Consider the following 22,887-nt stretch of genomic DNA (forward strand, 5'->3'; position numbering starts at 1 on the left):
TATAGGGACATGCAGGTATGCATCCCTGATGTCGATTGACGTGAGAAGTTCTCCTCCTAGAAGGATGTAAACTACTGATCTGATTGTCTCCATGCGAAAGGAGCGGATCTTCAGGAATTGATTTAGCTTTCTTAGATCTAGAATGGGTCTGACGTCTCCATTTGGTTTTGGTACCATGGAAAGGTTTGAATTAAACCCCAGACCTTGCTCCCTTGTGGGGATCTGTATGATCACCCCTTGAGATATTAATCGGTCTAGTGCCTGAACCAGAGATTTTCTGGATCGTTGGGCATGCTTGATCTTAGGAAACGAGACAGTGGATTCCTTCAGTGGATACCACTGTTTACACCACCGATTGTCGCTTTGAAACAAGTTGACCTTCTGTTTCTGTCTGAGAATCTGAGTCGGAGCAAGTACACCCACGGTGAGGTTCCAGTCCAGGCTTACAGCCATCCATCGGGATATCCTGTGTGGAGTCTACTATTGGGCCATCGTCCAGCCGAGCAGATTCGAGTGGAGACCTTCCATGCGTTTACGATCTGTTGTCGCTGACAAGCAGATCCACGCTATCCGGTAAGCGTATTCCATCTACTCCTGTTTTACCGTGCAGAATGTCCTTCTTATGATGAGGATGTGGCCATATACCTCCTATTGATGGACTTTTGTTTGTGTTACTTTTATTTTCAATGAACACTCATTCACAGGCTACTGTGATTTAATCACATTGATGTATGGTTTTCACTTGTGTACTTTCTATAAGTGTTTCCTATTAGCGCTACATATTTTTTCACCATTTCTATCCAATTTTTGTCACATTGCTTGTGTAGTGGCTCACCTTATATATTTCCAGATTAGCGCAGTTTTTCCCCCTTTTTTACATTTTCACACATTATTTTTTGCTGCTATCTTTATTATCCATTTTGATTGACATGAATGTGTTTGACTACAGACTCTCAAAAACTTTTAGTGTAGATGGTGTATTTGTCACCATTGGACCAGATACTGAGATCAGTGGTCTATTTATCAGGTTGAAAAATCTGATGACCACAGAGGTCCATTTACAGTGGGACATGGCCTTTTTGGAACAATATGTGAAAGAACACATGGTTCCAAGGGGCCTGCTTTGGGATGTGTCCCCCCAACAAGGTGACCCAGATATTGAGTCTTGGTACCAATATTTTAATGAAGTGGGTATTAAGTTATTAGCCTTCCTAATTGACAAGAAGCGTACCAGACTTACACTCATTGATAAAGAGATCAAAGACTTAAAAGAAAAATTGACTCCGTATAAACAATCTGCAGAATACATCCCTCTCTCTACAGGCCTTAAAAGTCATCTAGAGAAAGAGGAGAAAGATCAAAGACTAAAAAAACAGAAAAAATATAATAGGGATGTGACTGATTACAGATCTAGCTCAGTTTTTACCTGGCAGAAGAAAATTCTTCAATCTTTGGCTTCTGATACCGAAACATCAGGAATGGAAGTCACTGCATCTGTGAGTCAGAATATGGAGAGAACCCTCACCTTCGCCCCTATAGCCAAAGAGGGCTCTAACCGAGCATCCAATGGCCCTCTCATACCTAAAACTAGACCCCCCCAAGCCCCCCGGACAACAGAATAAACCCCCCAAACCTAAACCCTACCCTGCACGCCCCCCCCTACTAGGGGTGGGAGTTTCAGAGGAAGGGGTGGAGGTTCCTTCCGGGGACAGTTAGGTGATAACCAACATTATGGGAGTCCCAGGAGATCGTCTGATTATCGAGATGGTCGGGGCGATTACCATCGAGACAGTCGCGAATACCAATATAGAACACCAACTCAAGTTCATAATAGGTTCCTCCCTATACGAGAGGATTATGGGAACGAGGAATACTATAGTCATCATTACAACAGAGATGATGATTTGATATCCCGGTCTCCATACAACTATAATCAGGGCCATCCTATAATGAGGGTTTTCACAGGGAGATGCAAGACTACCCAGGAAGCCCAGGTGGAGAAGAGGTACCCGAGGGGGGCGCAGGGTCCAGAGCAAAATGAAGAAGGGTATAAGCGGGGCGGGAGTCTTTAACCTCAGCTCGGTGGTTTTGACAGATGAGGAGAAATGTATTTTAGATAAAGGTTTAAAGTATGTCCCTCCACGGACACTCAACAAATTTGAGACATTTTCTATCCCCCCTGTTCACCACTCCTTCCACAGCTCCCAAGTCCCCTGATGTCCATATTCATACGGGGCTAGCCAACCCTTCCCTATTTAACCCCCCGGGAAACATTGCTCCAGCAATTAATGTTTTCCGGAGCTTGGTTTTGGAAGACTTAGACAAACTTCCGAATAAAAAAATACATACTGACCAAAAAATCAAGAGAGGCTTAAAAAAGCTTTGTGAACAAAAAGACTTAATCATCCGTCCGGCCGACAAGGGGGGAGCTCTGGTCGTGCTGGACAAGGCGGATTATGTCAAGGAAATGGACAGAATATTGGGGGATTCCGAGACATATTCTCCGATCCACACCAATCACACTTCCCAGTATAAGAAGTCCCTCACTGAGTTGGTCAATGAGGGTTTCTCCCTGGGGATTTTGAACAAAAAAAGAGCGTGATTTCCTGGTACCTGTTGTACCCAGGATTCCCGCTATATATTACCTTCCTAAGGTCCACAAAGACCCAGTTAATCCCCCTGGCCGCCCTATAGTCAGCGGGATCGACTCTGTTACATCTAGGATAGGCAAATATGTGGATTTCCATCTCCAGCCATTGGTCAGACTCATGCCGTCCTATCTCAAGGATACTGGCGATACTATTAGGCTATTGGAGTCAGTTCCCTTCAGTGACGGTATGATTCTGGCCACGGCTGATGTGACTGCACTTTACACATGCTTTCCCCACCAATTAGGTTTTGATGCAGTGGAGCACTACCTGTCTCTAAGCGCCACCCTATCGGTCATACAACGCAACTTTATTATGCAGCTTCTTACCTTTGCAGCTCAGCATAACTATTTCTGGTTTCAAAACACTTTTTACCTACAAACTAGGGGTGTGGCCATGGGGGCCAAGTTTGCCCCCAGTTTGGCCAACCTCTACATGGCCAAATGGGAGGAGGATGTCGTCTATGCCCTCAAGAGGCCAGAATTGGTTCTCTGGGCCCGGTATATAGACGTCATCCTCCTCCTATGGAAAGGCGATCATGAATCGCTTAATGATTTCATATTGATACTGAATACTAATGACAGAGGTATCCGATTGAGCCATGAGGCCAGCTCTACCTCTGTGCATTTTCTAGACCTAGAGATTAAGGTAGTTGAACAACACCTCGAGTTTAGTACATATTTCAAACCAACCGACCGCAACGGTTATATCCCGCTGGATAGCTGCCACCATCCGCAGTGGTTAAAATCAGTTCCCCGGAGTCAGTTTTTGCGCCTCAGGCGGAATTGTACTTAAACGGAAGATTTTATTGCACAATCTATGGTTCTGAAGGACAGATTTGTAGAGAAGGGATATGAGGTGGGTGAACTGGAAGCTGAAATTGAGCGAACTTTACATATTGATCGCAGTTCACTTCTGGAGGTTCGCCCAAAGAAAACCACGGACGAGAAGTTCCAGTGGTCTTTCTTTACCACATATTCTGTCCAGTCTAGACAAATCAAAGAGATCCTAGCTAAACATTGGGGTGTCCTACAAAATGATAACATTTTGGGTCCGGCCTTACCAGACAAGGCCGGTGTCATTTTCAGGGGTGCTAGATCCATCCAAGGACAAATAGCTCCGAATGTCATTGACCCCCCTAAAAAGGTTACTTTTTTCCAAGACTGTAAGGCTTTCTCCCCCTGCCGCAGGTGCAATGTGTGTTTGCATAACACGAGCGGCAGACGCAAAAGTGAAACTTTCCAGTCTATGACTACCTCAAAAGTGTACCAGATGAAACACTTTACTACATGTGCCACCCGATATGTCGTTTACCTTTTAACTTGCCCTGGCAAGAAACAATATATAGGACGGACCATCAGAACCTTCACAATCCGAGTGAACAAACATATAGCCAATATCAAACTTGGCAAGACTAACCACAGTGTTCCACGACACTATTTGCAATTTCATGACAAAAACCCTCAGGGGACCCAGTTTTTGGTGATCGATCGGTTTGTACCCCATTGGAGAGGCGAATCCCGTGTACGGGGTGTGTCGCAGTTGGAAACATACTGGATACACGAACTACGCACATACCAACCATTCGGTATGAACGTAGAATGGGATATAAACTCATTTATCAATAAGGCCTAACTTTGTTATGCACAGGGGGATATTGCCCTTTTTCTTTCAGTAATGTAAATTCCATATATATTTTTTTCCAATTTAATAGGGACTCTATGTGGGTCCGGGAATTATATGTTGGTTTTTTGGCTTTTTATTCCAGCTTAAAGATATTTTGTGTCCATTTCCCTATATTCAACCATTGAGTACAGTTTCCCTTTTTTATCATTTATAGTTTTAGTGCGTCCAATGGGTGGTGTGTTGCCCCTTTTCCCCCCCTTGGGGGCGACGTTCCTCCCTGAACTCCCTATGTGTGCTGCACGCCAGCAACATGCATGGGTGGCTATTTTATCAATATTTTTTTTTTCTTTTCTCCCCCTTTTTTTCTGTTTCCCCCTCACATCGGGGGACTCTGTGTCTCAGGGTCCTTATCTGCGTACTGCCTGGCATTATTTGCCAGCACATCACGGCAGGATGTGGCCTCTGTGAGGGCGGATGTGAGACACTCTTGATGTCCCAGACCCGTATGTCAGACAGGCCGCGCTTCCATTGGCCGTTCAGCGTCATGTGCTTTCGCGCCGCGTGATGTCATGCGCGGCGTGACTCGCACATGGACGCTGCGTTCCAGGGTGGTTCCCAGGCGTCTGTGGACGCCAGGCTTGCGCCGCATGGAAGATCGGATGGCGTTCTGGCTGGTGTCCCCAGACGGAACATTTTGGACTGTCCCGCCCATCTCTACAGGCTGGCTGAGCCATAGTAGAGAAAAAATATGTTTTTGCCCTTATGTTGCTATAATAGACAGGTTGGAGACCAGTGGGGCTGCTCTTATGGCAGGTGTTCGGTGTCCCTCTCCCACCCCCCCATGTTTATGTTCAGGGCAATACACACATTGGAGTAACATTGGTCATATACAATTAATGGTTCAGTGTTTTTTCCCTTTTGTTATTTCTGTTAATATGTTTTTCACTGATATATGATTGGTTTTCTGTTTCATCCTAATATCTGATTGGTGATTGGCAGCCATTTGGGTCAGGATTATTACTTGATCGGATTGGCTGTATAGGAGGGTCATAAGCCACGTATGTCATGTGACCTGTTCCCTCCAATTACATAGACTAATTACTGAGCTTGCTTGATTGGTCCGCCTACTCAGTTCAATTAAGATTTTTATTATATATATATGTGGCAATATGGGGGTGAAGGTAGATGCTCCAGTTGAAGTCCATTTGGACAAAACGCGTCGGGCTTGCTATACCTGCACCCTATATTGCTTTTATCCATTTTATGCTGAAGTGATCACTTTTATGTAATTTGGTTTTATTAAAATAAAACCTACCCTCTTTTACCTGCACCATCCGGAGCATTGTTTTTTTCTTTCTCCTGCATGACCTGCTTGGATATTTTTACCGTGCAGAATGTCCTTCTTATGATGAGGATGTGGCCATATACCTCCTATTGATGGACTTTTGTTTGTGTTACTTTTATTTTCAATGAACACTCATTCACAGGCTACTGTGATTTAATCACATTGATGTATGGTTTTCACTTGTGTACTTTCTATAAGTGTTTCCTATTAGCGCTACATATTTTTTCACCATTTCTATCCAATTTTTGTCACATTGCTTGTGTAGCTGCTCACCTTATATATTTCCAGATTAGCGCAGTTTTTCCCCCTTTTTTACATTGAGACAGTGGAAAGTTTCGGAATTCCAGCTTGTATCCCATAGTTACCGTGGAGATGACCCATGTGTCCTGAATTTCATTTTTCCAGACTTCTGAAAAGTGCAAAAGTCTTCCGCCCACCTTGGTGAGGGGGGGGGGGGGGGGGTGGCCTCTTCATGACGAGGCTTTAGGATTCTGTTTTGCAGATTTCCTACTCCAGGGCTTCTTTTGAGCCTGGGTCTGACCCTGAGGTATGCCTCTAGAGTCTGATGACGGAGGCCGTCGCCACTGCTTAGAGGCGGAAGCCCTTGGTCCTGGGGAAAGACCCCGTTTAAATGCAGGATGTTTGCATTTTCTTTTGACGGGTAAAAGAGTGCTTTTGCCACTAGAAATATCGGTGCGCCGAGCTCACAAACTAAGATACGCCTAAAACAGGCTTCATCACACCGCGTAACTTGCCGGCGTAGAGTGGGCGCATATTTACGCTGGACGCATGTGGCGCTCCCATTGATTTTCTATTCAAATATGCAAATGAGGGAGATACGGCAATTCACAAACGTCAGTGCGCGTATAGTCATAGTCCGTCGTAAAGTTATGCCCCATAAAGGAGGTGTAACTCAGCAGCATCCATGCAAAGGGCTGCACCAGGGAACACAAGCCAGCGTATTTTACGTTGGACGTGAATATGGCTGAGCGTAGGTTACGTTCACGCCGTAGGCAGTGATCTGACGTATCTTAGGGAGTAGTTCCGACGTGATTCTGAGCATGCGCACTGGGATGCGTCCATGGGACGGCGCATGCGCCGTCCGTTATACGTATCTGTCTGGCGCTCGGCCCATCATTTGCATGGGGTCACGCCTCATTTGCATAGCTCACGCCCACTTCCACCTATGCCGGCTTACGCCTAGGAAACCCAGCACAGTTTTGGGAGCTTTGTGAATTCAGTGCGTGCCTCTCTAAGCTGCGTCGGCGTAGCGTACAGGAGATACGCTACGGCGGCATAAATGTGCGCCACTGTCTGTGAATCCGGGCCAATGTATTTGGTAGTTCAGCCAAATCCAGAGCTTTTTGTGTAGGGAGTTCTCCAAGGGCCAATTTAAATTGGTCCTTTAGGGATTGGCAGACGCCTATCGCGGCGACTGCAGGCTGAGTTACGGCACCTGCTATGGAAAAGGCAGATTTTAGCAGGATTCCAACTTCTAATCTGTTGGATCCTTAAGCATCTGTGCATTGTCTACAGGACAAGTTAAGTTATTATTCACATTGTAAATCACAGCGTCAATTGCTGGTACTTTCCATCTTTTGGAGAATTTTTCCTCCAGAGGATAGGGAGTTGCAAAACTCTTGGGAGGGAGAAAGTGCTTATCTGGATGATCCCATTCTGGAAATATAAGCTTTTCTAGCAAAGCATGTGCTGGAAACGCATGCAAAGCATTGGAAGGTTTTAAAGAACCTAAGGAAGAGGCTGGGTTTTCATGAGTCTCTGTTGGAGGCAGCATGAAGGTAGAACGAACCATTTCTGTAAGGCCCCGTACTCACGACCAAACATGTCTGCTGAAACTGGTCCGCAGACCAGTTTCAGCAGACATGTTTGGCCGTGTGTTGGCCCGAGCGGACCATTTTGGGACGGATCGGACAGGTTTCCAGCGGACAACTGTTTCCCGGACTTGTTTTAAAACAGTCCGCTGGAAACCTGTCCGCCCGGACATGTACGGTCGTCTGTACAGACCTACCGTACATGTCCTGCCGCCCGCATCCCTCGCATGCGTCGAATGACTTCGACGCATGCGTGGAAGCATTTTTAAGGCGGCCCGCCCACGTCGCCGCGTCATTGTCGCGGCGACACCGCGTCATCGACGCGGCGACACCGCGGACACGCCCCGTGTAATGTTTACGCGCGGGCTTCTGTTCGATGGTGTGTATAGCCATCGAACAGAAGTCCCCGGGCAGTCCCCGGCCAGACATGTCCGATGGAAACGGTCTGCAGACCGTTTTCATCGGACATGTCCTGCCGTGAGTACTCGGCCTAAGAGATTGTATCAGCAATTTCTCAGTTTGAGAAGCTGAAAAAGGTTCATCTACCGTTGTTTTCTCTATTGAGGAATCATCGGTTTGTTTTTCTTCCTGATCGATTGAGGGTAACACCTCATTGTGAGTCCACTGTTCCCTTAGCAAAGCTGGAGTGGGGAAAGGGGACCTAGTATGTATCTTATCCATCTGAATAGAGGATGTGATTAAAGCCGATAATCTTTCTTCCAAACCCTGAAGGGAGGAGGAAAGGGCATCTTCAGTCACATATACCGGTGCTGAGATGTGAGGGGCAGCTGCACCATCAATTTGTTCCAATAGCTCACCCTGAGTTGCCATACTTGGTGATTCAGGCGAGGATGACAGCGTGGAAATACAGCTTGAGATCCCAATGCCTGGGGGTGAAAATTTAGCTTTCATAGTCCCAAGTACAAAAACAGAGGTGCTATACAATTTGCACTAAATCGCTTAAATAGTCATGACCTATATCAAGTCGCTATACAATTCAGCCTAGTGCTGAAAAAAGAGTGTCCTTGAATCAGGAGTGCTGAGTTCTAGTGAAGACGACAGAGTATGGTAAAGTGCATAGACTCCCTCTAGTGTAGATTTTAAGGCATGACAATCTCCTTTCCTTAACCACTTAAGACCCGGACCTTTAGGCAGCTAAAGGACCCGGCCAGGTTTTGCGATTTGGCACTGCGTCGCTTTAACAAACAATTGCGCGGTCGTGCGACGTGGCTCCCAAACAAAATTGGCATAATTTTTTCCCCACAAATACAGCTTTCTTTTGGTGGTATTTGATCACCTCTGCGGTTTTTATTTTTTGTGCTATAACCAAAAATAAAGCGACAATTTTGAAAGAAAAAACATTTTTATTTTTTACTTTTTTCTATAATAAATATCCCCCAAAAATATATATATAAAAAACATTTTTTTCCCCTCAGTTTAGGCCGATACGTATTCTTCTACCTATTTTTGGTAAAAAAAAAACGCAATAAGCGTTTATCGGTTGGTTTGCACAAAATGTATAGCGTTTACAAAATAGGGGATAGTTTTATTGCATTTTTATTAATTTTTTTTTTTTACTACTAATGGCGGTGATCAGCGATTTTTTTCGTGACTGCGACATTATGGCGGACACTTCGGACAATTTTGACACATTTTTGGGACCATTGTCATTTTCACAGCAAAAAATGCATTTAAAATGCATTGTTTACTGTGAAAATTACAGTTGCAGTTTGGGAGTTAACCACAAGGGGGCGCTGAAGGGGTTATGTGCGACCTCATATGTGTTTACAACTGTAGGGGGGTGTGGCGTCATTGATTGTGAATCCCTATAAAAGGGATCACACGATCGATGCTGCCGCCACAGTGAAGAACGGGGAAGCTGTGTTTACATACAGCCCTCCCTGTTCTTCAGCTCCGGGGACCGATCGCGGGACTCCAGCGGCGATCGGGTCCCGGAGCTTCGGACCGGGTCGCAGGCACGCGCCCGCGACCCACGGCTGGGTGCTAGCACAGGATGTACGTGCATGTGCCCAGCTGTGCCATTCTGCCGAAGTAAATGTGCAGGAGGCGGTCCTTAAGTGGTTAAAGGGGTTGTAAAGGTTTGTTTTTTATTTTCTAAATACGTTACTTTAAGCTTGTGCATTGTTTGTTCACTTACCTTTTCCTTCGATTTCCCTTCTAAATGTTTTTTTTCTTTGTTTTCATTGTCTGAATTTCTCACTTCCTGTTCCTACTCAGTAAGGTGTTCAGTAAGCTGTTCTAAATGACTTTCCACCGCTTGGATGATGGTGAAAAACTTACCGAGGAGAAACAGGAAGTGGGAAATTCAAACAAAGAAAAAAAACATTTAGAAGGGAAATGGAAGGAAAAGGTAAGTGAACCAACAATGCACTAGCTTAAAGGAACCTATTTAGAAAATAAAAGACGAGCCTTTACAACCCCTTTAAGGGAGGAAATACATAGACATTTAAAAATATCTAAGTCTCTTCCTTACCTTATCGTCGCCGCAGGATTTTACTGAACAGAAAAAAAAAAACAGCTTTCACCCATCGCCGCTGGCTGTGTTTAGCCAAACCTTTAAGGACGGGGTCCCTGAAACAGGGTTCCACTGCCTTGGGCCATGTATAGCACCCCCTCAGGAGTTTTAGGTAATTTTACAAAGACCTAAACCCTGGATTTCTGGGGTCCAGTCCTACAAAGAGAGGCATTACAGGCAAAACCTTGTGCTTCAGATACAAGGTCCCAGGTACCATCCATTTAGGCCTCAGTGGCAATGTGGTTGGATCGGGCTTCTTTTTATGGAGGAATTTAAATCCAGCATGGATCCCTCCTGGAGCTCTTCTTCACTCACTGGCAAAAAAAAACTGATGTGCTCCTGGAAGGAGGAGGGGTTATATAGGGAGCAAACTTCCTTAATTAGGGTTTACCAGTATGAACACCTGAAGGTGGCCTATTACCCATTAAGTAAATACTTAAGGCTCTGTGTCCCATGATGTACGATAAAGAAACATAACATTTCACCCGGTAAATGGCATCAGTGCTCAATGGGTGAAAGTGGATGTAAACCCACTCTCATCCTTTCTAAACTACTGCCATAGCGGTTATCTATAAGGATATACTGTACATGCCTCCTGCATGCATTGTTACATGTCAAATGTCTCTTCTCTGTCTCTTATGAGACCTGAAAAACTGCAGATTTTGTGGGTGGGTCTGTTGTCTGGAGCTCTGTGGGTGGAGTCGTGATGTCAGTAGACTCCCTCCCCACCTCTACACTCCCTTTCTCAACATGCATTTTCTCTTGTTTATATCTTACACTGAGCTTTTGCTGGTCTTGTGGATTATGCCCTATGATCACTAAGATCACAGCATGGCCACCAATGGAATTTTCAATTGAGAAAGGCAGGCACACAAAAAAATGGCGTCGGTGCTGTAAAAATGGCACTTGAGCACCGCGATATGGACGAGAAGGCCGTGCAGGGACTTTCCTAGGAGACGCCTCCCTCACAGAAAGCGGGCCCCGGCGCCCCACAGGGACCGCAGCGGGCCCTAGGACAGGAGAGGAAAGGGCGACAGAGCAGGGAAAGGGAGGACAGAAGAACCCCTTAATCCCGGGAATGCACAGCTGTTCCATCCTGCCGAGGCAGGAGGAACCGTACTTACCTGTCCTCACAAGGACTTGCTGGCGCATCCCTGAAAGGCCCACAACCGATGGTACGGAGTAGCTGTTGGCCCGGTCCACTGTGAGTGAGACAGAAGCAGCCCAGCCATATGTGGACCCCGGAGCATAAGCTCACCGGCCACCCCTGGAGCAGGTCGTGGCCGACCCATCGTGTAGGTAAGGACTGCTAACGCTCGATGGCCGGACTGGGGAGACTGCAATGATCTATAATATCCAGCCTGTCACCCAGCCACAGTTGATATAAGAATCACAAAAATAAAATACATAAAAATCTCCTCAAGACTCTAGGCCCAAAGGGAGCCACGTCCTTCTCCTCTGCTAGGCAGAAAAAAACTGAGGCTACATGCTGCAGGGTGAGGGGTTATGACCGGAGGGACAGCCCCCTGCGTGGGGCTGTTCAACTCTGTTAAAGTTACATGTTTTAAGATAACTAACATGTTCTGCCTAGTCCTCTCCTATGAACAGGAACATAACCCCCAAATGTCAAGATTTAAAGATCTGTGTCCGTCCATGGACGAAAAAGCAAAGGGGACGCCGATCGGCGCTTGGGACTTTAAATGAGATAACATCATAAGATGTATCTCCAACCCTTAATGAAGAGAAATAGACAAGGGAGTTGGGACTTTAAATGAAACAGTGGACCTAAAGGGGTGACACAATTGAATGAAATAAAACACTATAAAATTTGTATATTGGATAGTAAACGGTACATATAAATAAAGCAGGCAGCGTGTACAAAAGCAAGAGCATTACCAGTAGTACATTCATATACACATATTTTGATATAAACACACATCGCAATAAATTATTGATTGATGTAATTGCATATAAATTCATAAAAGCTGAGCAGCACACAGCAACGTGTGATAATTTGTACATGCAAATTGTAAGAAAGGGGCTCATAAAAATCTGAATAGAATCCCATTTGCGAAATAGCTGCATCATTCATTGAAGCAGATGCAATGGGATATCTGAAATAACAGAATGAACGCTAGTCAGGGTATAGACTTGATTCCACCAGAAAAGACATAGTCCAATCTGGGTACTTACAAAATGTGCCAAGCAGAGGTGCGTATGAAACTTGAGCCAGGAGGCTGTCCGTCCCGGGAGCTGAGGTGGCGGAAAACTCCAGCAAGCAAAAGGGCTCATCATTGTGCAAACCCCCACTCAGTGACAGGCGGAAGCGGAGGGGAAGGGGAGGGAATCCAAGGTGCATCACAGTCCCGGGTCTTGAACAGGAGGTGGCACCAAATCATCATAGGAACACACCAAGGCCGGATCATATACTGGACTGCACAATAAAACAAAATGTCAAAAGTGTCATGTGTGTGAGCCAAGCTAAGGTGCACATCGACCTGACAAACCCTGATATGGAGTTGGGAGGGGTGCACTACCAACTAATAGTCCACCGTTTCCATCCCTGGTATATGTAGAAAGAGAAAAGGGGACGCCGATCGGCGCTTGGGACTTTAAATGAGATAACATCATAAGATGTATCTCCATCCCTTAATGAATAGAAATAGACAAGGGAGTTGGGACTTTAAATGAAACAGTGGACCTAAAGGGGTGACAAAATTTAATGAAATAAAACACTAGAAAATGTGCATGTGTGTATTGGATTGTATTGGACGAAAAGAAAAAATAAAGTACTCTTTGCCAACACCCCCAGCTAGCCCAAACTCCCCCCTGTGGTCACCGCACACAGGTGTCCAGCCTCTAGCTATCTTGAATGATTGTTACAATCACTGTAATCACAATAAGATAATAAGGGGGTTTTCACTTACTCCTCCAGGCACAGGGCAGCCATAGAGCCCAATCTTCAACCATCACAGTGGGTTCTCTCACTTGGGGACCTTCAAATACTGGGTACCCATTCAGTTTTAGGGACCACTCCCATGGACCTGTACAGCACCCTGCAGAAATGCCTTAGCTCTGTGGTGTCCAGGATTCCACTATGCAGGGTCCAGCGCACAAAGGTCATGTTGCAGGCAAAACCTTGCTGGATTCTTGCGTCTTTTTTGCGAGGCTCAGGTACCATTTATTTAAGCATAAAAGCTTTTTTTTCAAATGGATCTGATTGGTTAATTCCTTGATTCATTATAAGAATTGTTTTGGGAATCAAGACCTGGAGCTCTAGAGTGCTCAACAAACGTGTCCATCCACCTTGCAGACACTGGTAAAAAACTGAAGACTGAAGTACTTCCTGCTGGGAGGGGTTATATAGGGGTGGACTTCCTGTCTAAGACTTTGTCTACCAGTGTCCATTCACCTAGAGATGGCATATAACACAGTAGGTAATGAATAATAGCTCAACTCCGTGTCCCGTGTGTTATGATTAAGAAATGTGGGTGGGAATGCGTCAGACAGGAGGCATGAAGCAGTTACTTCTGCCTGAGACCAAGTCTGGACAGGGGAAGAAAAAAAAAAATTTTGCACAGAGAAACGTTGAACACAATGAAGTGAATAATGCACTAATCCTACCGCTGTAGAAAAGCATAATTTGGTACGCACTGCTGATTGTCTTAGTAAAAGGTAGGAGCTGGTCTATATACACATGTAAACCCCAAAAAGGTGATCTGGGAACCATGTAAAAAGGATATTTGGCCCTAAACATCTACAGCACCCTATGGCTACCTACACACGTTGCACTATGTACCAAGTTGAGCTTCTACCATAGGATCCAGTGCCCAAAGAAAACATTACAGGCTAGTCTCACACAGCGGAATCTGGGTACAGTCCCCCAAGTTATATACAGAGTGTAACTGATCCAGAAAAGTGATAGATAGCCCAGGGCAGTAAGCAGTTAGGGCCAGATCCACAAAGCAGATGCGCCGACTTAACTCGAGATACGCGGCGTAATTAAAATTTACACCGCGCGTATCTTTGCGCCTGATCCTCAAAACGAGATACCCCTTAAAATCAGGTTTTTTCGTCCTACCTAAAATAATTACACCAGCGCTTCTTCGTGCGCAAATTATGCTAGACACGCTGCTGTTTTGATAGGCAAAGATGCAAATGAGGGAGATAAGGCGATCCACAAAATTAAGTGTGTGCGCCGTAGATTACGCCCTGTGCGCTTCTGTTAGTTTCATGGTGTAAAATTACACTTTATAAAAGCAGCCCTAATTTTACACATGCCATGTAAAGGTCAGCTAAAGCAATACCATTAAGGAAGAGCTGAGCACACACACTTGCTGGACTACAATCTGTATGCCAACATGCCAGGGGCATCCATGCGCATAGCTAGACTAGTGACTTCAGTAACCGAGGGTACCCCCTCTTCTGAGGGAACAGCAGTCAGGAGACGCCTCGCAGAATGCATCTTTGCACAGTAAACACACACATTAATTATGTCACAATGAGAATGCATGAATGCACACTATGGTGGTCCCTAGCACAGACACATCACATGCACATCTAATTGGATTAGAACCAAGTACCCCCCCAATGGTACTTGGGAGCAGTAACGCCCCGCCACGGCTCCAATTATGTCACTGTGCATTCATACACCATTCAGGGACCTGGGATCACTTCTCCCTGGTCCTGGGGATCCCTACTCCACCAAAACTGAGGGTGACACCCTTATTTAATCAGGAATGCCACCCCCCCACATTCACACATCATTCACACACATAAACCAAATCATAAGTACAGTATTCTAAACAAAATCATAAAAATAAAAAAACAAAAGTACCCCTTCAAAATTAATTGCGGCGGCGATTGCTACGCCTGGGCCGCCCACGGGCACGGCCACCCGGAGGATCTTAATGGGGGGGGGGTGTGAGTATCTTCATGGGGGGGTGGGTGAGCACGGGAAGGAGGAGCCTCCCCTGGTGTCTGTCCTCCTGCTGGCCTGCCCTCCAAGGCCACGGCTATCCTTGTGAGACAGAGAGTGAGGGCAGCCGTATTGGCCTGGCCAGCCCGGGTATTGTCCTGCACAGCCTGGGTCAGGGCAGTCACCTCCTGGGCCACGCCTGTTGTGGCGGTCTTCAGGTCCCACAAGCATGTGATGACCGCCAATGAGTTTGTGGCCCCATTACTGAGTGACTCCTTCATTGCACCCAGGCTGTGCTCCATCTGGGTCAGTCTCTTTTATCTGACCCAGATGGCGGGTCTGCCGGGCATTGTCCTTCTGCAGACTGGCCGGCAGACGCTCGGCCACCCCCCTGGTCTCCTGGGTCGCCATCCTGCCTGCCGCTGATGCTTGTGGCCCTGAAGGAGGGGAGAGGCCTGTTGGGGGAGGAGTGGGAGGGGCTACCCCTGATGGTGGCCTGACTGCTGCCAGCCTCAGGGGTAGCCTCAAGGGTCAACAAATCCGAGGCCAAAAGGACTTCCCTGCCAATCTGCATATCTTCTTCCTCCACCCCCTCATCCTCCTCATGAGGGGAGGTTTGGCCACTCCCCTCCCCTGGGGAATCCAGCCCTTCTTGGGACTCATCAGCAGCCTCTTGTCCTTGGGGTGGTGCAGCAGCCTGGCCTGATGGCCCAGCAACCTCCTGGTCATCTGTGGAGGACACAAAACAATCACAGGTTTGAGGATCCACACACTTGGCACATCTTCCCTTCCCCCACCCACACATGCTAATCTAGAAAAACCCCAAAAACTTACCTGGCCTCACAGGAACATCTGATTGATATCCACGCAGGCCCACCACCTGCTCTGGCTGGAAACACTGGGCCACTTCCCATTCCTCCTCAGTCAGCCTGATGGGGCAGGGTCCCCCTCCTCCAGTGCCCGTGGTATGGGCATTGATCCTGGCCACCTTGTTACGGACCACGCTCTTAAGATCGTTGATCTTCTTTTGGATGCCAGCGGGGGGTTCTCGTCTCCCCCCCCCGCCACATTTATCTGATCCGTAATTTTTTTAATCATCGCCTTCCTTTGGGCCGGGGAGGTGTTCCGGCTATCAGGGCCATGCAAGTAACGCCCATATAGGATGATGGCCCGAGCAAGTATTTGCTTCTCTACCAGAGTAAAATTGAGCTTCCTGCGCTTGGGTGCTGTAACGGCTACCCAGGTAGTGAGAGGGTATCAGCCGTTGGAGAAGTCCTTTTCCCTGGCAAGTTGCGATATGCAGGTACAGCCGGTATATCCCATCGAACGCCCTTTCAAGAAACGAGACGGGGCTATGTTTTGAAGGGTCAAGCAGGACTGATTTTTAATGGTTCACTCTCAGATTTTATACAGTATTCAAGGCACATGAACAATCAAACTGTCCCCACCCACACATCACACCGTGGGGAAGCTTCAATCACCTTCTTTGAGCTAATTACTAAACATTCCTTCATTACCAGAACTCAAACACAATGATCTCCTTCCAATCCACATTTCTAGACAGACGTTCTGTCTCCGATAAGTTCATTCCACACATAAACAGTATTTAGCATACATAACACCTTTACACAAGGGACAATGAAATGTCTAGGAGTCTATGCAATTAACACCTTTCAAAAGAATGTGTCCCCACATTGAATAGCCAACAACTTGTGATATCTCCAGACATCCTGCAAACATGGATTATGATTCACTTGCCACCCCATCTCCTGGCTCAATCTGTGCCCAAAAGTCACTCTACAATTGACCCTTGGTATGCCTCACTGCATGATGATTATAAATGTCCAGGCAGAATACATAGGTCTGTTACACTGCTCCCCTTTTGTGGAACACTCCGGCAGACCCGGATTGATCCTTTTCGGGGTCAACTTGGGGATGTCCGGTCTGCTGTTAGGGAAAAAGTTCAGTTTGCCTGGATAAACCATCCACATTGCCATTTGGCTTACCAGGTCGGTAGCTGATGGTGAAGGTGAATAATGGAATTCAGTTCTGGAACAGTCACTTGCTTTGCTCTCTTAATGGCTCCCAAAACCTGTTGCTGATGCTCTTGGGACAGATAAGGCACCGCCTGGATGCAAATCCCATTTAATCTTTTGACAATTTCCGCCTGTTTGTGCATTTCAATGTTCAAGCCACGGGACATCTCATAATACATGACATAGTGTCGTTGCATCTCTGATTTATCACTGGCCAACTTGTCACATTCCCATTTTAGACTGTGATATTGTGCCGGATCTACAGTACATGTCGGGGAAGGTAGTCTTACCCGGGTCTCAGCAGCAAGCGAGTTGATTCCAGCAACTCCGGTGGTCACGTGACAAGCAGCAGCAGGTGTAGGTAAATAAGCCGAAGTCAGAGGGCCAATGTCGTTGCCCAGCACAACCTCAGCAGGTAGGTTGTCCATGATACCAACTGTGGTCTTTTCTGACCCAGCTCCCCAGTCTAAGTGCACCCGGGCGGTGGGTACGCAAAATACAGCACCCCCTGCGACCCGGACGGCAACTGTGCGAGTGGACACGTTCTCTGGCTTTACCAGATGTTTTTTAATCAAAGTGATTGTAGTCCCAGTGTCTCTTAGGCCTTGTGCTACTTGTCCATTCACCCGTACCTCCTGACGGTGATGCTGACGGTTATCTGGAGAGGCAGCTTGTATTGGGTCTGCCTCATACTAAATTCCCAGACATTCCTCAGGGCCCACCTCGGTCTCTAGGCAGTGGGCCGCAGAGGGACGTGATGGAGTGACCTCTGTGTTGGGTGTTGTGCGTCTCCAGTTGTTATTTGTAGCTCTCAACGGGCAATAACTAGCAATATGTCCCGTGTTGCTGCAGTGATGGCACGTCACCCTCGACGAATCCCGAGGGTAGTTGTTAGGCCCCTGAGGGCGTGGTGGTCCTGGAGCCCGAAACTCTGGGCGTGGGGTGACGGTTGGAGTATGCGGTTCTACCTCATGAGCCAGCCGTGTAGTACTCTGGCTTACTTTCCTTGTTTCTGCGTACTCATCTGCTAGCCAAGCCGCCTCGTTTAAGTTAGCGGGACGGCGATCTCGTACCCAGTCTTGTATGTCTGCGGCCAGGTCTTGGAAGAAATGTTCCATTAGGAACAGCTGCAATACTTCCTCCCCGGTGTTGGCCTTGCACCCTTGGACCCAAAGGGATGCCACCCTTTGTAACCGGTTGGCCCATTCCATGTGGGAGTCCACAGCCCCCTTCTTGGACTCCCGGAAGCGACGGCGGTAGGCTTCTGGAGTTATGGCGTATCGGGTTAGCAGCGCCTTTTTAACTTGCTGATATTGTAAAATATCCTCTGGAGCAAGAGCCCGAAAGGCTTAATTGGCTTTGCCCGACAATTTTCCCGACAAAATAGTGACCTATTGGTCTGGTGGTACCTGGTGTAGTGAGCACTGCCTCTCAAAATCAGCCAAATATCCATCTATTTCCTCCTCACTTTCTACAAAAGCTTTAAATGCAGTGAACGGTATTTTCTTTCCTGTAGCCACAGGTGGGGGAGTAGGAACTGCATGTGTAATGGGCTGTCTCGCTCTTACCAGTTCTTGTCCCCTCTTAGTTTGCATCTCTTCCCTTGCTTCCCGGAACAGCTGGTTGATTAGTTCCACGGACGTTTCTGGATACAAGGATAATCTCCGCTGTACAATCCCAGTAATTACATCTTCTTCGCTGACCGGTGCAAGGGGCTCTGTTCCTTCCATGGATCCATCCATTTCGTCCAGCTCCAGCAGGTCAGCTATCAGCTCCCTCCGTGGTCTGTTGCTGGCACTCCTACCATGACTCTCCAATAAATCTTTTAGTGTGGATCTTTTCAGCCTGGCGTACTGCGACTCCATTCAGAACTTGCTGTCTGGATAAAAGGACCATCCCGCTGCTGCCAACCAATGTAACGGCTACCCAGGTAGTGAGAGGGTATCAGCCGTTGGAGAAGTCCTTTTCCCTGGCAAGTTGCGATATGCAGGTACAGCCGGTATATCCCATCAAACGCCCTTTCAAGAAACGAGACAGGGCTACGTTTTGAAGGGTCAAGCAGGACTGATTTTTAATGGTTCACTCTCAGATTTTATACAGTATTCAAGGCACATGAACAATCAAACTGTCCCCACCCACACCGTGGGGAAGCTTCAATCACCTTCTTTGAGCTAATTACTAAACATTTATCTGATCCGTATTTTTTTTAATCATCGCCTTTCTTTGGGCCGGGGAGGTGTTCCGGCTATCAGGGCCATGCAAGTAACGCCCATATAGGATGATGGCCCGAGCAAGTATTTGCTTCTCTACCAGAGTAAAATTGAGCTTCCTGCGCTTGGGTGCTGTAACGGCTACCCAGGTAGTGAGAGGGTATCAGCCGTTGGAGAAGTCCCTTTCCCTGGCAAGTTGCGATATGCAGGTACAGCCGGTATATCCCATCGAACGCCCTTTCAAGAAACGAGACGGGGCTATGTTTTGATGGGTCAAGCAGGACTGATTTTTAATGGTTCACTCTCAGATTTTATACAGTATTCAAGGCACATGAACAATCAAACTGTCCCCACCCACACATCACACCGTGGGGAAGCTTCAATCACCTTCTTTGAGCTAATTACTAAACATTCCTTCATTACCAGAACTCAAACACAATGATCTCCTTCCAATCCACATTTCTAGACAGACGTTATGTCTCTGATAAGTTCATTCCACACATAAACAGTATTTAGCATACATAACACCTTTACACAAGGGACAATGAAATGTCTAGGAGTCTATGCAATTAACACCTTTCAAAAGAATGTGTCCCCACATTGAATAGCCAACAACTGTGATATCTCCAGACATCCTGCAAACATGGATTATGATTCACTTGCCACCCCATCTCCTGGCTCAATATGTGCCCAAAAGTCACTCTACAATTAACCCTTGGCATGCCTCACTGCATGATGATTATAAATGTCCAGGCAGAATACATAGGTCCGTTACAGGTGCCATCACAGACACCATTTAGCAACAAGAATAAACTCACAGGACAAACAAACAAAAATAATCACACAACAAAAAAACTCACAGAAGAAACACACAAAAAGCAAAACACACAAGCAGACAGCTACTACAAATTCAAAAACAAACACGCAAAAAACTAACACAAAATACAATCAGAAAATACACTTAGAAAAAAACAAACACCAACTACAATCTAATACTCCTCCAAAACTTTTCTATCACACACAACTCACCAACAAACGATCAGAGCAGAAGCAACTTGCTCTAGGAAGGGGAACTAGGGATATACTTTTGCAAGGGAAGTGTGTTTGTGTGGGGCTTTTTAGACACAGAGTGATCCTCAAACTAAGTACGCTTGGCCTTTTACCTATCTCACTGATTGCGCCAAGCCAAGTTCTGCACATGCCCAGTGAGCAGCAGATTCGTGCGCGCATGCGCAGTACGGCCGGCCCTTCATTTGCATGGGGTCACGGCTCATTACAATGAAGCACGCCCACTTCATTCCCACTTGCAATAACCCCGCCTTACGCCTCGGGATTTAAGTTACGCTTGCGCAATTTTGTGCGCAAATACGCTGTGGATACGGCACTTACGACACCAAATTAGGGCGCCGTAACTTAAATGACATAAGTTTTGAGTAACTTAATTTGCGCCGCTGGCTGTGGATCTGGCCCTTAGATCTTAAAATAAAATTACATTTATGTTAAAGGAAAAGAAAAATCTTGAGGAGAAACAGGTCTATTAACTAAACAAAAAAATGAAGTCTCACAGAGTGGGCAGTGCTCTGGGGACAGCCCTAGCAAGTTTTTGTCCAATCACATAACTAAAGCTGCATATAACAAATGGTCAACAAAATATAAGTGTCTCCTGTACCATTAAGATCATGAAGCATGCTGGTAGTTGGAGGGGTTGTCCAGTTATGGCCAAGTTTTTCTTTTCCCAATTCTCTAAAGGTGGCAGCATAACCCAAAAGCAAATGACTATGTCCCCCAATGAAAGAAGTTTATTTTAAAGTAATATCAGCAGTCAAACATGATACAACAGCGACAAGCAAAAACTGCCCTGTTCTCAAAAGGGTTAAAGAAAACCTAAGTACTACGTATGAAGCCTCCCATGGCTAACCACTCCTGAAAATGATAATTGCCTGTCTGTAACTGAGATCCAGACTTTCAGTACTTTGCGCCAGTGACCTGAAACAAGTTTGCATATCAGAGGTTCAGTTTGACTCTCTGATCTGTGTTTTTGTCCCAGATAAGTGCTGAAGCCAAAACATATATCATTTTCATCAGTATAGGTGTCGTGTAAAGAAAGATTAAAAAATGACACAACGTACCTTAAAATCAATGCCCCAAATTTTTTCATGGGAAATTTTGGAGAAACACTGCGTTTCCTACAAGGAATCAAAATATATAATTTTTTTAAGACTGCAGAAAAAGAAACATTACATTATTTTTGCAAGACTTAACACTACTATAATCATGGAAGAGCATGACTTGTGAAATAGATGGCTTAGTTTAGTGATGGAAATCCAGAGAAACTGCTATCCTAAACTACTACACAGGTCCTCTTCATGGGCTGCATGAATCAGAGACTTGTGTATGATGTCATACAGACATGTCTACTTTACTACTAGCTTTAGTGACTGATACACCAGCACAGTGTCATAATAGCTGCTTAAAGTAGAACTTTAGATGGAATGACAGCAGCAGCTTTGCTGTGCATACTAATAAATTATAGCATACTTGTCTCTGGTTTGGGCCTCCTTCAGCGCTTCTTGCAGCTACATCATCTTCTGCACTCTCTTCAGTTCAGGCTGCTTCCTTTTTTAGCCATCAGGCAGCCAATGATGATATAAACTCTTGAGTATGCATGCTGAGTGTTACATTACCCTTTTTTGACATAGCCAGAAGTGGTCCAGGACTGTAAGCTGCAGTTCACAACACCACAGTCAGTGCAGACAGGTAAAATATATAGGGTACAGCCTATTCAGCACTATGCAAATTATGCTGCTACCTTTAGGTATACCATCATTGGCCTAAAAAGGCAGAAAGAACGTCTACCAGACTGCTAAGCTTCAGGTGATGGATGCTCCTACAGATATCTCTCTAGATCTTCTTTCATGGGCCTTAGTTTTCCCATTTATGACCTACTCTCAACACTTCAACCGATTAGCTGCATATGGCCAGAAGGCCAAAAAGTACTGTACCGACCCCAAGCGCAAAAGCAGAGACAACCTGTTGCTGGGTCACACTGGATTCTGCAGGCAGCAATCTCCAGGGTACTATGTATCCAGTAACCTAGCTGGCAGGGTGATTTACGTGTCCAGGGAAGGAATCAAGTCTCTGAAGTCCTGGCAGGCGCACCTGTCATGGTCTGTGAACCCTACAATAATTGCATGTACTGACCCCACCACAAAATGATCCTGGATAAGAGAGAGAGATTTTGTTCTCATTATGTGAGCGGACATGACTAGGTACCTAAATTGAACGCAAAGTGGGGGCACTAAGGCTAATGAAGCCAATACTTTTGGGTAATATTTTACGTAATGCCTTATCAGTGTACAAAATGGCTAGGTTTTTTTCCCCCCAATAAACTCACAATTTTATTATACTCTACAGAATAGACTGCAACAAAATCAAACCTCCCATCTTTTCTGGATTTGGCCCTAGACCTAGATTTAACAGAATAAGTACCAGAGAGTAGATCCACCTGTTTATGACAAGCTGCATTAAATCCCCTATCTATACTACATTGAGGGTAACTCCCGATTGGAGAGCATCTTTTGATAAACTCACTCTCCCTGTAAAAAGAAAGGTCAGTAAGAGCAGTTTCTCTTTGCACTCCTCTACAGGAATAGCATTTATCGTATGTGTGGGGTGACAACACCTGAACATGACTTCCTAAAAGTAGTAGTTAGGACTTTAGAAGTTTCAGAACCAC

General features: G+C 46.0%; 1 protein-coding gene across 1 annotated transcript in view; it reads right to left on the reverse strand.

Moving 5' to 3' along the window:
* Positions 1–22,887, reverse strand: part of RNF17 (ring finger protein 17) — a 720,374-nt gene that overhangs the window by 64,107 nt on the left and 633,380 nt on the right. The window contains exon 32 of the mRNA XM_040339329.1: positions 21,281–21,337. Coding sequence (XP_040195263.1) covers positions 21,281–21,337 — 57 coding nt within the window. The remainder of the gene's footprint in view (positions 1–21,280; positions 21,338–22,887) is intronic.

The sequence above is a fragment of the Rana temporaria genome, chromosome 2, assembly GCF_905171775.1.
Source record: "Rana temporaria chromosome 2, aRanTem1.1, whole genome shotgun sequence".
NCBI classification, from domain to species: Eukaryota; Metazoa; Chordata; class Amphibia; order Anura; family Ranidae; genus Rana; species Rana temporaria.